We start from the raw sequence: 17,665 nt of genomic DNA, 5'->3' as shown, positions 1-17,665 counted from the left end.
GAACAGCCCCCACAACAAAGAATTATCTGGTCCAAATGTCAATAGTGCCAAAGATGAGAAACCCTGCTAAACCAAACCAGTTCCTCCTCCCACTTTAAATGTGAAGACATTACAAAGTTGTTCCAGCCTTAACTACTACATAAACTTATTTTTTCTACTTACACACTTCCTCAAAATAACAAAAATGTGCAGCTATGATACAAACTAGCAATTGCAGGCAGACCAGGTTCTACATCAACTACCTAACCACAGAATAATACGGTCTGAGATAAAGGGTACTAAGAAAAGTGAAATTTTACTAAATGTGCAGTTTGAATACTTCTTTTACTTAAGTACTGGATGTTTTGTAATACTTTGGAATCTAATTTTATAATTTAAACATATGTAATTACTACTAACTAGAAAATATCTATAATAAGTATATACAAACTAGAGCATGGATAAGGAATTTTTTATTTCTGTATGTTCTTAGAATAATGTCAAAATAACAACAACAAAAATTTAGAACAACATACAGCAATCACTATGGAATCCCTAAGATAACTACAATATCTTTAATAACGATGCTTCATATTTTTATTATTCTATGGCATTTCTACACAAGAATCATGCTTTTTTTCTTTTTTTTTTTTTTTTTGTCTTTTTCGTGACCAGCACTCAGCCAGTGAGCGAACTGGCCGTTCCTATATGGGATCCGAACCCGCGGCGGGAGAGTCGCCGCGCTCCCAGCACAGCACTCTACCAAGTGCGCCACGGGCTCGGCCCCTGCTTTTTTTCCTTATTTAAGTAGATCTGTAATTTTATGAAATCATCTGTCCAAATATGCAAATAGGCCTTTAGGAGACAACAAATAACTCATTGTTTTTCTTCATTGCCACTGAGTAGTTTAAATCTGCTATTCTCTTATATCAGTTTTTATCTTCAATAACATATGAAAGATCCAAAATCAAATTGGCTGTCTCTACAGCCACCTGTAGGCCACTAAGCTTAGCAGTCAAACAGTCCACGGTCAGGCTGCTAGCTGAGCCCACAGCTTCATGTGGAAGGCAGGTTTGTGGCGCAAAAGGATGATGCGTGCTTCTTAGGAAAGACCAGCTGAGTTCTTCCTGGCTACTATATAATCCACAGCCACACTGTGAAAGCAAATCTGGCCAGTTAACAACAGAGAGAGAATCTGCCTGAATGGACCAAAAGTGTCCATACTTCATGTCAGTGAGAATTTCACCTCCATCATGTTCTAAAGAGCCAGCGAGAGATTCCAGAGCACTGCAGAATGCTTCAGCAATTAGTTGAAGTTCCATTTGAGTACACCCATTATCTTTGAGAATGCTTTCTGGCTCGTTATGAGTCTGAAAAGTAATAAAAACATTGAAAACACATTCAGAGCATTAAGATAAAAATGTTTCAGAAAAATAGGATACGTGATCAAAACCTTATTCATAAAGTTACTGCTTACTTTCATTTACTTCAGGGTTTGGCGCTATGCTAATGAACTTGTATGGGTCAGCTGGCCGGGCTGCAATCCCCTAACCTAGTTATAGTAAAAATGTTTGCAACTATTCATGTTATTAGAATGAATGAATCAAAATACCCTCATTATCAGCTTATTCTGAATGACTGCATGGTAGTGGCTTCTTAGTATATGAAGGTCAAGATATAATGCATGTATTACAGGTTTTTATGCACACAGGGGGAAGCTCCCGAAGACTAATCTTCCAAATGAAGTACTTACTTATCTCAGCAAAATGTTGGAGAGTTGTTTAAAATGAGAATGCGCATACTATCATTAAGACACCACTTGGGGACACGCACAATTTTCACATCAGTGTTTTAAAAATGGATATTCTTCTCTTTAAATTAATGAAAAAGTAATAAGACTTTAAACTGGTTTTTGGTTCCACCATTCTAAAAAGTTTATCCTAGAAACTGCATGATAGAAAAATTAATATACTAGAAAACTAATAACTGAATCATGGTTTAAAAATCCATATCTTGAGTACTTAAAACAGTGACCATTTTTTTTCAACCAGGAGGTTTGAACCAGACGAGATAATGTCTATTGCCTATTTTTTTCCCATATCCTCAATGTCGTATTGTTTCTTCAAAATCCTACTCAAGCCATCTCCTTCCTCCAAAAAACTTTCTCTAGTTTACTACTGCCGATTACACAATTGACCATTCAGCACCAACAGACTGGCACAAATTTTGTTTTTCATAATGTGTATTCTGATAACTTTTTATGAATGGGTTTTATTTTCAAATAGATCTTAAGTTGTTTGGGGAGGCGAGGCAGCGCATGTCCATAAAAAAGTTTACTCACTCTCTAATCCTAGCCACCCCCTGGAAGCTCTGCAGAGACTCTCGATAACTCTCCTGCTACCCAATGAATCAACTGTGAATATTTGAAAAACACTTACATCCAAGGGTACTTCAAAAAGTTCATGGAAAAACAGAATTAAAACATAATACAAATCCTTCCATGAACTTTTTGAAGGCCCCTCATTTTTCTGTATCCATTTTCAAATAAGGTAGGACAGTACTAATGAAATAATCAGAACTATAATGCACTAAATGTACTAGCCATAACAAAACCTCTTCATGTTACTATAATGCACTAATCTTCTCTGACAATTGTCAGGAAATGAAGTTTGTTGGACTAATGAAAAATTCTATTTAATAGTATATATATCATACGTAGATACCAATTTAAAATTATAATAGAATCTGATACTTGGAATGCTTTAATAAACAAAATTAATTAAGTCTTTCCTTAGTGCTCCAGAAGGTAATGAAGCATTTTGTAGAACCTAGGCTCTTCTGTTGTGAACATCAATTATTTATTGCAGCAGGTGAGGTCTCTAAACTGAGAACTTCCAATAAGAGAATGCTAGTTTTAAATGGAGTACATGTACACAACAATACTCAAAGAATGTGATTATTGCTAAAAGATTAGATTTATAACAAACATTGCAATAAAGATATTACTTTGTATTTACAGTGGTATTTTCTGCAAGTGTTTTTGAATAAAATATCTGAGTTAGACTATTCAAAAACTAAGTGTTAAAGGTTCCAGAGTATTATGACCTGGCTTATTATCTCATAAAACAAAAGTTGCTGAGAATTCAGATAATCTGAAGAGGACTATCTAATTTACCTTGTGTCTGATATATGCAGCCAAATGAGTTTCAGTACAGCCACCTCCCAACAAAACCCATGGTTCCTTGATTGTTAACTGCAAGACATGCAGTGCCGTTTGACATGTGAGCTAAAAAAGAAACAAATCATCAGAGTCAGACACTCACATCACATACCTGAAGAAATATAACCATGCTCTCAAAGCAACATAGAAAGTGGACTCAAGGAGATTAATTTTAATTGCAAAAGAACAAACAGTGCTGATGAGGTTGTAATGTGATGAATACATTTTGGAATAATAAAGAGTAGAGATCAAAGAAAGACAATTTAGCCAGAAGTCTGCTTTCATGGAGCGAGATTAATATTTTCTTTCATATACTTAGCTCTTCAATAGAAATTTACAAATGATGGCCTCAAAATATCTGGGTCAGCAAGGTTTGTCATTTTTACCTAAAAAATTACTCGTCTAAATAAACTAGTTGTATAAATGCCATAGACTTTATTTCAAATTATTTTAGAAATAATACAGCTATAACTCAGCAATAATAGAAAAACACAGACGTTTAATATTCACCAAGGACACATCCTTGAACATACATAAATCTTTAGACTTGTGACCAATGTCATAGATTATCACTTCCCTTACATAACAGTTGCATGTGTTATTGCTGGCAGAGAATAAACTCTACTAAGAGGTAGATGATGGGTATTGACTTGGGAACTCATTTTCTTTTTTTTTTTTTTTTGGGAACTCATTTTCTAAGTGAATTATTCATACACAGTAGCATCAAAGAGCACAGAATCAAATTAATGTCTTAATAAATGTTCACATATCAAGGACCTTTTAGGTTTCTTGTAAATAGTAGAAATAATAAATGGCAAAACATACCAAGTCTACTATAATGTCACAGGTAATTAAATTAGCTTCCCTGTGACTTTGCTTCTCCCATTTTTGTTTTTGCTTTCTGTACCACTTGGGGGAGTTATGAAAAAAAAAAAAAAAAAGAAAGAAAGAAAAAAGCATGGCACACTAATGTGAAAAAAAATTATAGTGCCTTTTGAGTAACTATTTAATCCCTGTGTTAGCCCTTAAATATGGAATTCAAAGTTCATTACCTACCTTCAGCTCATCCCAGGCAGTGTCACTTCTGTTGCAGAGAAGCAAGCTGCAGATAGTTGTTTCATGAGGAATAAGATGAAAAAAATGCTTGGAGCCAAATTTTGCAGAGCACAAATTCTTCACGCTACCATAACTACTAGGAGATATTGAGCCCAGGGAACCAATAGGATGTGTTCCTATTTTTTAGAGTTTAGAAAATACAAAATGTATAAGAAAAAGTGGAACAAACAACTATTTAAGATTTTTTTTTTTTTTTTTGTCTTTTTCGTGACCGGCACTCAGCCAGTGAGTGCACCGGCCATTCCTATATAGGATCCGAACCCGCGGCGGGAGCGTCGCCGCGCTCCCAGCGCCGCACTCTCCCGAGTGTGCCACGGGCTCGGCCCCTATTTAAGATTTTAACACTTACAAGCATATTATTTAAAATATGAAATAGAAGATAAAGAACTAACAAAATACATTTTCTTAAACTTATTAAAATGATATATAAAAAAAGTAAAGCAGAACTTCTTTTGGTTTAAAGACCTCCTCGAACATATTTTCTTTTCGTTTACAGACCTCCTTTAACACGTTAAAAGCTTTTTGTACTATCTTCCCATAAAAAGGCACACAAAATTTTGCATACATTTTCATGGAGTCCAGGAACCCTGGAAGCCCATTCAGGGGTCAGAGACCCTAAATTAAGAAGCTCACTTACCTGGAATAATGGTGATGTGGGGTAACAGCTATTTTTTTAAGGCATTTTTATTTCAGTTGAAAACAAATGAAGTCCAAATAGCTATGTAGTCGAATTCCTTTGGGGCTCTATTTAGCGAACATATAATTTTTTTTTTTTTAATGCCTAGCAACTTTTGTGTGTAAATAGCTACCTAAATTATGCCAAAATAAAGTATGTGAAGTATCTATTTTACTTTGTTATTCTTAGATATATTAAGTATTTCACCCTCCCACCTGCACAGGTAAAATAGTAAGACTTACAAATCACAAATTAATAAAAATATGAACCGAGGAGAAGCTATGACTTGAATGGAAATCTTTAAATGTAGTGGAAGTTACGTAAGAGAAACCTACATCAAACTTCTACAAGAAATAACAATGCCAGTTTAAAGATTAAAACTGTAACTCTGAGCAATTCACCTCTTTTGGCCAGTTTCCTTTTCTTTTAAACTAATATTTAAAAGACAGTTTCTTTAAAATTAATGGGGTTAAGATGTCTAAAAATACTTCCAGTTCAAAAAATTTTTAGAAAATAAATCACTGAACAATTTCAGTTGTTTGAATATTGTTTCTTCTTTATTTCTGAAGCCTCCAAGAATAAGGAATATTTTGAAGAGTAATCTAAAATTTAAGAAAGGAAGAAAAAGGCTAAGTCTTATTGTATAATTTCACATGGTTAAAACAGAGTCTGGAGAGAGAAGACCTGGCTTTACTGTCACTGGACGTTAAACAAGTCACTCACGTCATTTAACTTTTCTAGGTGGGCTCCCTTGCATAAGTGAAATGGAGATTATAATGCCTACTTCACAAATCAAACCAAATCAGATATGTTAAATAAAGTCCTCTGTGAGCCATGAAATGCTTCACACATGCTAGTCATCCATGCACAACACCCACTACTTAAACTAGGTCATCAACAGGAATTTTATTTGAAGGGCTGAAAGCTGGTAATGTTAATCTAGCCCTTCAAATAAAATTGGATTAGGCCCAAAATGGACTTCATCTATTCTAAAACCTTACTTGAGCCACGGGCCTGCTTTTTTCCACCTCTCTCTTTTGTCTCAAAAGGTCTCTGCTTCCAAGATGCAGGGTTAAAGCTATGGCTATTAAATGCCATATTCTTTTTTTTTTAAAAGATGACCGGTAAGGGGATCTTAACCCTTGACTTGGTGTTGTCAGCACCACGCTCAGCCAGTGAGCGAACTGGCCATCCGTATATGGGATCCGAACCCGGGGCCTTGGCGCTATCAGCACCGCACTCTACCGAGTGAGCCACAGGCCGGCCCTTAAATGCCATATTCTAGGTAGATAAGGGTTAAATAACAATTGTGGGCTAGTGTGGAAACCTAGTTTCCACTTACAATATTGTTTCTATGAAAATGATCCGTATTTTAAAAACTGACTAAATAATCTGGAATTTACTATATTCACAAGCTGAAAATTGCCGTATTCATGAAAAACTAGTATTTATGGATGTCTGACCTACAACATCAACCATGAGTAACAAAAAATTATTTCCATTATTTCTTAATAATTTCCACTTTGATGGTCATTTGAGTCTTACAAAGGTAGGGCAATACCCCAGAGATGTTGTGTTCAACACTTGCCATACATACTGCTTTTTTATGATTTATGATAGTAAGATTATAAACAGTGAACTTCACAGTGACTTAGGTCTAATAACTTGAAAAAGGGAATCAATGCAGAACTAAATGATCACCTTTGTGATAGGTCATCAATGCTTTTAAAGGGATACTGAAGAGTGGCTCACGTCAGGGACTCTTCAGCTTGTTTTTCTTTGGCTCTAACTGGTGATTATCAACCTTATATCTGCTTTTAATTTGCTGAGTTTGTAAAATACAGTGGATTTCTTGCCCATTATGATTCTGTATGTTACTAAACATATTATAGTCAACATGACAAACATTTTAAGAACACCTACTACAGGCCAGGCCTTGTTATAGGTGCTGAAAGTAAAAAATGATCCTGGTTCTCATGGAGCTCAGTTGGAAATTTTTTTATTTTTTAGCAGGTGGCTGGTACAGGGATCAAACCCTGAACCTTGGTGTTATCTGTACCACACTAACCAATTGAGCTAACTGGCCAGCACATAAATATTTTTGATATTTAAAGGTAAAGCATACACATCCTCCCCCAATTAGGAACTAATTAAACAGTAGAAATACAATAGTTTGTTAGAGTTATAATAGAAGTGAAAAAGTAGTAGTCTAGCTGGAAAATTACCTTCTAAGTAAAACACAATTTAAAAGCTTTGTAAATTCAAGTAGAAGAATTTTCTGTAAAGTATTTCTGTAAAGACTTTATGATTATGAGGATGTTAGACTTCTCAGTAACCTGTAAAATATTTGAAGGCTGGATTATGATAGACTCTATCATACATTTTGGGGTTGAAAATTACATAGAAAATGGCCATAATCACTCCATATCTAGTAAGTGAACAATATAGGATCTTTTTCAGAAACAATCTTTGCTGCCAGAAATGATACTGACACATGCTATGAGGCTGGTGGCTTCTAAAATTTTTCACGATGTTAACAGTGACACAAACCAAGAATATCTCTTCTCAGAAAAAGTGATTAACTGTAAGGGGCAAAAGTCAAGAGTGATTTTTACCTGTCACTTTAGTAAGGGGTTCCATCAGAGTCACTCCAACTCTGTCTATGGCAATAACATGATGTCTACTGAGAAACTGTTTCAAAGATGGGTGTATAACTTTTTGGCATAGGACAAGATCTACATGGTCACTAACTAGCTGCCTTCCTAGGTTAAGCAGCTGGTCCAGGATTGCATGTTCAAGAGAAACTCCGTAACTGACCACCACAGTTCCTTCTCCAGTGTCAGAAAGATCTCCGGATAAAGATACATGAAAGAGTGCCACTCTGAGGGCACTTGATTTTTTGATAGGTAATATCTTCATTAACTGAACTTCTGATATTTCAATGAGTATTCCAGGTAATACAGTAGAATCTATAACTCTCTGACCCTTTAAAGGTACAATTATACTCTTTCCTAAAATGATATGGTCTTCAGAGTTTTCTGGAATTGTAAGCAAAAAGGCCTTCAGAATCAAAGCACTGATATGATCTACTTCCTTTCTGGTGAGCATACAGGCAGGCTTACTTGTTAATATACTGCGCACCAAACAGAGGAGGATCTGAGTACTACTAAAGTCCACCGAGATTCGACAACCACAGGCCTGAGACTTGAGATAATTGGTGCAGAGACTCAAAATTTGTTTGTTTAATTTAATGACAGTGGTGGGTGTCAGGCCTATTCTTTGAATATTTTCAATCAAGTTGCAGCAAAGAATGGCTGTGAATAAGCCACAATCACTGAAGCATGACACATGATTCTGTATGGAAGTTGTCAGGATCTTTAATATGGGATGGGTGACTGAAAGGTTACCAAGCAGGGCAGAGGACTGTGAAGTTGTGCACACATATCCTCCAAGGCCGTTGTGCAGCTGCTTCAGACGACCTGAAGGGCCATAGCATGATGTTACGATGCCTTTCAAGACACAAAGTGTGGCCCGGACTCTCTCACTTGTCAGTGGTTCACTTTTACACAATGATGACTTCTTAGCTTCTAAACGAGACATCTTATTTCAGGTGGTACCTTGTGAAGACAGCTCTTATTTTAACCACATTTTTCTATGCATGTAACATTGTGTCTATAAAATTAAATAGTTCTATGTTTATGAAGCTAATTAGATAAAATGATTTAATGACATATTAGTAATTCCAAATATTTATTTACTTCATTCTTCAGTATTCTATTTGTTTCCAGACTGAGATTTTACAGATTGTTTTGCAGTCCTCTGTATAAAATATGTTCCAAGATGGACACCTATGAAAGACACCCCAGCTACAAGAAGCCAGTTCTTTCTAATCCAACTGGTGTTTTTCATCTCTTCTTTAAATAACAACTCTGATTCAAAGCTGCTTCTCTCTATAAGAAATAAAAATAAAGCATTTTAGGAGAATAATTCCAAAATATTTAGATTTCAGTTTAATAATTATTCTAATATTTTGCTCCTTTTTTAGAAAAAGGAACTACCAACTGATACAAGCTTCCAGAAAATGAGAAAGGTAAACTAAGTTACAGTTTATATTTCTTTATTCTTCAATGGATCCCCTCTACAAGAAAAAGTGCTTATATTTCAATGATTTTAGAATGTACAACAGCATGGCTAGAAAGCTTATAGTACAATTATTTGAATATGACATGCTTCTAGAAGAAAAATGCTACACTGTAAAACTCAGAATTTGGTCTCTGAGTCTTATTTAACGTTATGTTTTTATCTATAATTTTGGTTTGCTTGGAAACTTTAGGTTTGAACACAAGTGCATTTACATCAAATCCTGTTTGTAAATAACTATGAAAATAAGATAGCTGTTAGCATTTCTACTGCAGAAACTCACTAATGTATAGTCTGTATTTAGCTGAATAAATATGCACAAAACACTGTACCAAAAACAAACCATGTTTTAAATACTTGGCTAAAGTCAGAATTAGTTTTCTACAGTTTTACTCTGTATCAGTCAATGCTTTTCAGTTTTGGAAGCCCTAACCAATTAATCCTCCCCAAAACTTTGGTTAATAACAATAAACACAAAAACAAAGAAATGTCTAGATGACGAAAAGAAAAATAGGATCTGACATCCAATTCAATCTCAAAGAGTCTAAATACCATAAAATGTTATCATAAACCAAATGCACAAGCAGAAATATAGTACTAGTTTCCTTAACAAGGCAGTAAATAGCATGCCTTGAGGTACAAAATCCTGACACTCTAATAATAATGTGTAAAAAAGTCTCAGGTCATGGATCTTTGTTTCGAAAGTGAAGGTTCAGCCTGAGTATTAGTTAGCTAATTATTTTCAGGAATATGCTAACTATGCTAGCCACTGACTACTTAGCCTACAGTACTTCCTAAAGTAGACGGTAGCACAGTATGGTGGTTTAGAACAAAACAGTGATTTGAAGATTTGCAAAGAAGAGGTGAGAACAGGGAATGTTATGCGAAGTGTTATTTTGGTTACTACCCCCAATTTAGATAAAAGGCTATAACCATGGCAACTGGGCCTAGTAAAGTGAAGGCAATGATGACCAGCTTTCTCCCTGAGGTGATAAAGCTGCAGTCACCTTTTTTTACAGCATGAGAAGGAAAAAAAAAACCCTGTTTATTTTATGCCAGGAACAGCCAAGTTACTTAAATGTTACTTCAATGTTTATTGCAGATTCAGCAAAATCTGAGAAATATATTTAAATGAAACAATAGTGAAGTGACATCTATACAGTAATTTGAACATGTCACAACTTACACACATGCACACAAGCCACAAAAGAAACTGATTAATACAATTACTTCTCTAGTTAGAAATTTTTTTCAATACATAATAGTGACACGCAACTTTTCAAAAGCAGGATGTCATGTTGGTACCTCGATCAGTCTTATGGTGGTAAGACCAGTAACCACATCTTTTTGCTAGTATTTCTATAAAACGAGAAAGGAAGAAATCATTGAAAGTGCTGGTGAGTCCCAAATCATTTTTAAATGTCAAAACTTGCTGACTTGTGGTGATAGGTCTAGACCTGGACAAAACAAGGTACAAGAAAAAGAAATGAAATGAAACATTGGGGCTAGCTTATAGAATATGTTTGGAAGTGAGAGTCCAGCTCTATTAAAACTCTTTCATCCTAAACAATGTGATCCATAATTACAAAAGTTACCATCACATGAACTGTCCTTACTATTCCTGGATGCACAGGCCTGGTAGATGGTTTTTCTTCCTTTTTTTTTTTTTTTTTGCAGTGATAAAAACTTAATTAAAATAACAGTAAAACTTACACAACTGTCTGAAATTAAGAAATGCACTATAAAATATGATTTAAAGAAACATAATTAAGTAAAATTTTCTCCAAAAAGGAACCAGGTTCTTTGAAAAAATGGCTGATTCCAGGTCTGAGACAAGAAATATACAAGATAAGTGAGGAACTGTTTTCTGCCATAAAGTAAGGATATTATCAAAGACTACTTGGATCTTATCAAAGAGCACAGGAGAAAACAAGGACAAAGGAATGAACTTGGAGGAGATACAAAATTTGACAACTTGAGCATTAAAAAGAATGATAACTGTAATAGATGGAGATAACTGAAACATATGCAAATACATGAGTTCATACTGACACCAAAAACAAAAAGCCTAAGCTGCTAGAGCACTAACTCATTACGAGAAAAACCAATGAAGGGAAATAAAGCATTTATCTTGCCTTTCCTGTATAAGGCATTTTGGGGTAACTGAATAGTTGATGAGGGAAAGTTGTTCCAGCTAACAGATGGAGAAGGAATGATAGAATTTGAGCATTATCATTTGGCAACTCCGAATGAAATAATGAATTAGACCTTCACAGTGGTAAGTTAAACCCACAAACCACATCCAGCCTGCCACCTGTTTTTATAAAGTTTTACTGGAATACAGCCATGTTCATTTGTTTATGTACTGTGTATGAATGCTTCCACACTACAGCAGTTGAGTAGCCGGTACAGAGACCATATGGTCTGAAAAGCCTAAAATATTTACTGTCTGGTCCTTTAAAGAAAAAAGTGCCAATTCCTAGATTACAGCAATGATGATCATAGATGCTAGTAATTCATTAAGTGAAAGATTGATGGGAAACTTTATAATGGAGAAATAAAATGGATAATTCACTTACTAATCTTAGCAACACCAAAAGTGGATCAGACATTACATGAGAAACAATATTCTTGTTCAAAAAAAAAAAAAAAAGGATCAAAATAAGCCTGATCTAACTACCAGATTATAAGAAATAGGGGAAAGAGGAACACATTAAATGACAAAATGAGGATGCAATCAGCCAAATTCAGAATGTCAAAATGTGGAAAATTTTTTAAATGGCAGTTTGGGTGGGAAAATGTTACAGTTGAAAAGAGACATTACCTATCGAATGCAATATGTGGACCTTGTTTGGATCCAGATTCCAACAAAATCACTACAAAAGAGATTTTTTAAGGCAATTCAGAAATATGAACATGGCGCTGGGTATCAAATCATAGAAAGGAGTTAATTTTTTCAGTGTGATTACATGACTGTGGTTGTGTGATTGTTTATTCTTACTGTTAAAGATACATATTGAGGAGCAACATGGCTTTTCATATTGAAAAATATGCAATTTGCTTTAAAATATTCCAGCAATTAAACAAAAAAAAGAATGGATAAAAGATGATTGGCAAAATGCCGATAACATGTTAAACCTGGCTGATAAGATACTTGAGGGTCAGTATTCTATTGTCTCTCTATTTTGGGGTATGTTTGCAGTCTTCCATAATAATAGTAAAAAATAAAAAATAAGGGACAAGTACAGCACACTCTTTTGATGTACTTCAACTACTTGGAATCAGCGCTTAACTCACTCTAAATCTGGTTTTAACTTTTGCTTACCCAAACCCTGTTCATTCATTCATTTGAGCTTTATTTATTTGAGTAGCCAGTAAGGAGATCCAAACCCTTGACCTTGGTGTTATCGGCACCACACTCTAACCAGCCGTGCCAAAGCCTGTTTAAATATCTGCTTCTGCGTACCTGACTGGTGGTGTTGGCTTGTAATACTTTAAACTATTGCTGCACTGGTACCTAAAACCCCTTACTATATTTACATAATATATTGGAGGTGATACTTTCTTTTTGCAGCTTTACTTTTCCTCCAACAATACCTTAATTAATATTCCTCATATTTCTTTTTGCGTGAGGAGAAATACTATATTTCATTTTTCCAAAGTTAGGCCATATTTGGTCCCCAAATTCTTAAGAATTAAAGGGAAAAAAATGAAGTCATAAGTATAATGTACAGTTAGCTCTGTATTTGTGGGTTCCACATCCGTGGATTCAACCAATTGCATATCAAAAATATTCAGAAAAACAATGGATTAAAACTAGAAATTAATAACAAAGGAAACTCTGGAAACTATACAAACACATGGAAATTAAACAGCATTCTACTTAATGACATATGGGTCCAAGAAGAAATCAAGCAGGAAATCAAAAAATTTATTGAAACTAATGAAAATAATGATACATCATACCAAAACCTGTGGGATACTGCAAAAGCAGTATTGAGGGGGAAATTTATTGCATTAAATGCTCACCTCAGAAGAATGGAAAGATGGCAAGTGAACAACCTAACACTTCACCTTAAAGAACTAGAAAAACAAGAACAATCCAAACCTAAAGTTAGCAGACGGAAAGAAGTCATTAAGATCAGAGCAGAACTGAATGAAATTGAAACCCAAAAAACAATACAAAAGATCAATGAATCAAAAAGTTGGTTTTTTGAAAAGATAAATAAAATAGACAAACCACTAGCATGGCTAACAAAAAAAAGAAGAGAGAAGACTCAAATAACAAAAATTAGAAATGAAAAAGGCGATATTACAACTGATTCATCTGAAATACAAGGAATCATTCGAGACTACTATAAACAACTATACGCCAACAAATTTGAAAATCTGGAGGAAATGGATAAATTTCTGGACACACACAAGCTCCCAAAATTGAACCATGAAGACGTAGAAAATTTGAACAGACCAATAACAATAAAGGAGATTGAAGCTGTTATCAGAAGGCTCCCAACAAAGAAAAGCCCAGGAACAGATGGATTCACAGCAGAATTTTACCAAACATTCAAAGAGGAATTGACACCGTTTCTTTACAAACTCTTCCAAAAGATTGAAACGGACGCAAATCTCCCAAACTCATTCTATGAAGCAAACATCATCCTGATACCAAAACCAGGTAAAGATATAACCAAAAAAGAAAACTACAGGCCGATATCCTTGATGAATATAGATGCAAAAATCCTCACTAAAATACTAGCAAACAGAATACAGCAACACATATGTAAAATTATTCATCACGATCAAGTGGATTCATCCCAGGGATGCAAGGTTGGTTCAACATACGCAAATCAATAAATGTGATACACCATATTAATAAAGCCAAACACAAGGACCATATGATCATCTCTATAGATGCTGAAAAAGCATTTGATAAAGTTCAGCACTCATTCATGACAAAGACCCTCTATAAATTAGGTATAGAGGGAAAGTATCTCAACATAATTAAAGCCATATATGACAAACCCACTGCCAATATCATCCTGAATGGGGAAAAGCCGAAAGCTTTTCCTTTAAGAACAGGAACTAGACAAGGATGCCCACTCTCACCACTCCTATTCAACATAGTGTTGGAAGTACTAGCCAGAGCAATCAGAGAAGAGAAGGAAATAAAGGGCATCCAGATTGGAAAAGATGAAGTCAAACTGTCCCTGTTTGCAGATGACATGATCCTATATATCGAACAGCCTAAAACCTCTACAAAAAAACTGCTGGAATTGATAAATGATTTCAGCACAGTAGCAGGATACAAAATCAACACACAAAAATCAGTAGCAATTCTTTTCTCCAATAGTGAACATGCAGAAGGAGAAATCAAGAAAGCCTGCCCATTTACAATAGCCACCAAAAAAATAAAATACTTAGGAATTGAGTTAACCAAGGAGGTGAAAAATCTCTATAATGAGAACTACAAACCACTGCTGAGAGAAATTAGAGAGGATACAAGAAGATGGAAAGATATCCCATGCTCTTGGATTGGAAGAATCAACATAGTGAAAATGTCCATACTACCCAAAGTGATATACAAATTCAATGCAATCCCCATCAAAAGTCCAAAGACATTTTTCTCAGAAATGGAAAGAACTATCCAGACATTTATATGGAATAATAAAAGACCATGCATAGCCAAAGCAATGCTGAGCAAAAAAAAAAAAAAAAAAGCTGGAGGCATAACACTACCCAACTTTAAGCTATACTACAAAGCTATAATAAACAAAACAGTATGGTACTGGCATAAAAACAGACACACTGACCAATGCAATAGAATAGAGAATCCAGAAATCAACCCACACACTTACTGCCATCTGATCTTTGACAAAGGCACCAAGCCTATTCACTGGGGAAGGGACTGCCTCTTCAGCAAATGGTGCTGGGATAACTGGATATCCATATGCAGGAGAATGAAACTAGACCCATACCTCTCACCATATACTAAAATCAACTCAAAATGGATTAAGGATTTAAATATACACCCTGAAATAATAAAACTTCTTAAAGAAAACATAGGAGAAACACTTCAAGAAATAGGACTGGACACAGACTTCATGAATACGCCCCAAATGCATGGGAAACCAAAGGAAAAATAAACAAATAGGATTATATCAAACTAAAAAGCTTCCGCACAGGAAAAGAAACAATTAACAGAGTGGGAGAAAATATTTGCAAAATATACATCTGACAAAGGATTAATATCCAGAATATATAAGGAACTCAAACAACTTTATAAGAAAAAAACAAGCCACCCAATTAAAAAATGGGCAAAAGAGCTAAGTAGGCATTTCTCTAAGGAAGATATACAAATGGCCAACAGACATATGAAAAAATGCTCAACATCACTCAGCATCCGGGAAATGCAAATCAAAACCACACTGAGATACCATCTAACCCCAGTTAGGATGGCTAAAATCCAAAAGACTCTGAATGATAAATGCTGACGAGGTTGCGGAGAAAAAGGAACTCTCATACATTGTTGGTGGGACTGCAAAATGGTGCAGCCTCTATGGAAAATGGTATGGAGGTTCCTCAAACAATTGCAGATAGATCTACCATACGACCCAGCTATCCCACTGCTGGGAATATACCCAGAGGGATGGAAATCATCAAGTCGAAGGTATACCTGTTCCCCAGTGTTCATCGCAGCACTCTTTACAATAGCCAAGAGTTGGAACCAGCCCAAATGTCCATCATCTGATGAGTGGATATGGAAAATGTGGTACATCTACACAATGGAATACTACTCAGCTATAAAAACGAATGAAATACTGCCATTTGCATCAACATGGATGGACCTTGAGAGAATTATATTAAGTGAAACAAGTCAGGCACAGAAAGAGAAATACCACATGTTATCACTTATTGGTGGGGGATAAAAATTAATGTATAAATTCACACACACACACACACACACACACACACAGAAAAAAACTGGGCTGGGGGGCGAAGAAGATATAACAACCACAATTATTTGAAGTTGATATGACAAGCAAACAGAGGGGACATTGGTGGGGGGGAGGGGAGGAGGGAGGAGGGAGGGAGGTTTTGGTGATGGGCAACAATAATCAGCCACAATGTATATCGACAAAATAAAATTAAAAAAAAAAAAAAAAAATTCGGAAAAAAGCAAAACAAAAAAGCCCCCCCACCCAATAAAAATAACAATACAACAATAAAAAATAATACAAATAAAAATATATATAGTATAATAATTATTTACATAGCATTTACATTGTATTAGATATTATAAGTAGTCTAGAGATGATTTAAAGTATACAGGAAGATGTGTGTAGGTTATATGCAAATACTACATGATTTTACATGAGGGACTGGAGTATCTAAAGATTTTGTTATCTGCAGGGGTGGATGAGAGTGGGGGAAGGTGTCCTGGAACCAATCCCCTCAGGATGCCAAGGAACTACTGTGTATATACACTATAATAGTCTAACTTCCTGCTCATATCCATTAAAACTCCTCCTGTACATACAAATTTTATACAGAATGTCTTATGTTTACTCTTTTAAGTTGCTACGCTTCTAGTACTGTACTACCTGGCTTTTTATATTAGATAATTGTCTAGTATTTTAAACCATGCTTTTCTTTCTCCTTATGAACTGTTAAAAATAATATCTTGATTTAAAGTAATGCTAAAACCATTAATTATATCACAGTTTTATCACAAGTCAAAATCTCAGACCTCTTATAAATGAGGAAAATCTTGCTGAAGTTAAATTGACCTACATTATGCCAAAATTTAGAGGCTCATCTAGAGGTCAAAAAAGGTGTTATTAGAATAGGAAATGCTTTACAATTACAGGACCAGTTCTTTAACTGAAATCTTCAGGGCCAAATGAGTTTCATGATTCAAAATTTCTTGGATTTAAAAGTACAATATGGCATATATTATAATATCCATAATCCAAATAATAGTGTCTAATATCCATAATCAATGTAATCATAATATAGTATAACACTATAATCATCCACATTGCTTCAGAGAAACTAAATTTTCTTTTTTTTCTTTGTCGTTTTTTCGTGACCGGCACTCAGCCAGTGAGTACACCGGTCAGTCCTATATAGGATCCGAACCCGCGGCGGGAGCGTCGCCGCGCTGCCAGCGCAGCACTCTACCAAGTGCGCCACGGGCTCGGCCCTAAATTTTCATATTAAGTGGAATAAACACTGCAAATTGCTTCCTGTCAGTTAAGATCAAGTTTTCCTGCCTAAGTAGTTATGACAAAACATTTTGGTTTTTAGAACTTTTTGAATTTTGGATTTATGGCTAAGAGACTAAAGACTTGAATTATATCTACGTCCTCTTTATTTCAGTGACTCTCAAAAGAAATTATTTTGTAGCTAAATATTAGTTTCTAAGAAATGAATACAACTAGTTTGTCTTGGAGAAAAACAAAGAACAATAATAAAAGAAAAGAACCTTCTGCAAGTTTCAGATTTTACGCTACCTAATGGGTTTATGGTACAGA

At 35.1% G+C, this 17,665-nt stretch overlaps 2 protein-coding genes across 3 annotated transcripts in view; both read right to left on the bottom strand.

The window, feature by feature from the left end:
• Positions 1–521: 521 nt before the first annotated feature.
• MKKS (MKKS centrosomal shuttling protein) overlaps positions 522–17,665 on the bottom strand; it is a 29,361-nt gene continuing 12,217 nt past the window's right edge. The window contains exons 1-4 of one of the 2 annotated variants that reach the window (XM_063112760.1): positions 7,607–8,736; positions 4,256–4,431; positions 3,155–3,265; positions 522–1,349 (exon numbers count right to left, since the gene is read on the bottom strand). In XM_063112760.1, coding sequence (XP_062968830.1) covers positions 909–1,349; positions 3,155–3,265; positions 4,256–4,431; positions 7,607–8,591 — 1,713 coding nt within the window. In that variant the 5' untranslated portion in view covers positions 8,592–8,736 and the 3' untranslated portion in view covers positions 522–908. Of the gene's footprint in view, positions 1,350–3,154; positions 3,266–4,255; positions 4,432–7,606; positions 8,737–17,665 lie in introns of those variants that run through there. The other variant, XM_063112766.1, reaches the window with a different exon arrangement.
• Positions 8,725–8,900, bottom strand: LOC134389260 (uncharacterized). Its single transcript, XM_063112790.1, has one exon. It carries the CDS (start codon positions 8,898–8,900, stop codon positions 8,766–8,768), a length of 135 nt encoding a protein of 44 aa, XP_062968860.1. The 3' UTR covers positions 8,725–8,765.

Source organism: Cynocephalus volans, chromosome 1, assembly GCF_027409185.1.
Source record: "Cynocephalus volans isolate mCynVol1 chromosome 1, mCynVol1.pri, whole genome shotgun sequence".
In the NCBI taxonomy this organism is placed as follows: Eukaryota; Metazoa; Chordata; class Mammalia; order Dermoptera; family Cynocephalidae; genus Cynocephalus; species Cynocephalus volans.
The sequence above is the reverse complement of the archived record's forward strand: the minus strand, read 5'-3'. Positions and strand labels throughout refer to the sequence as shown.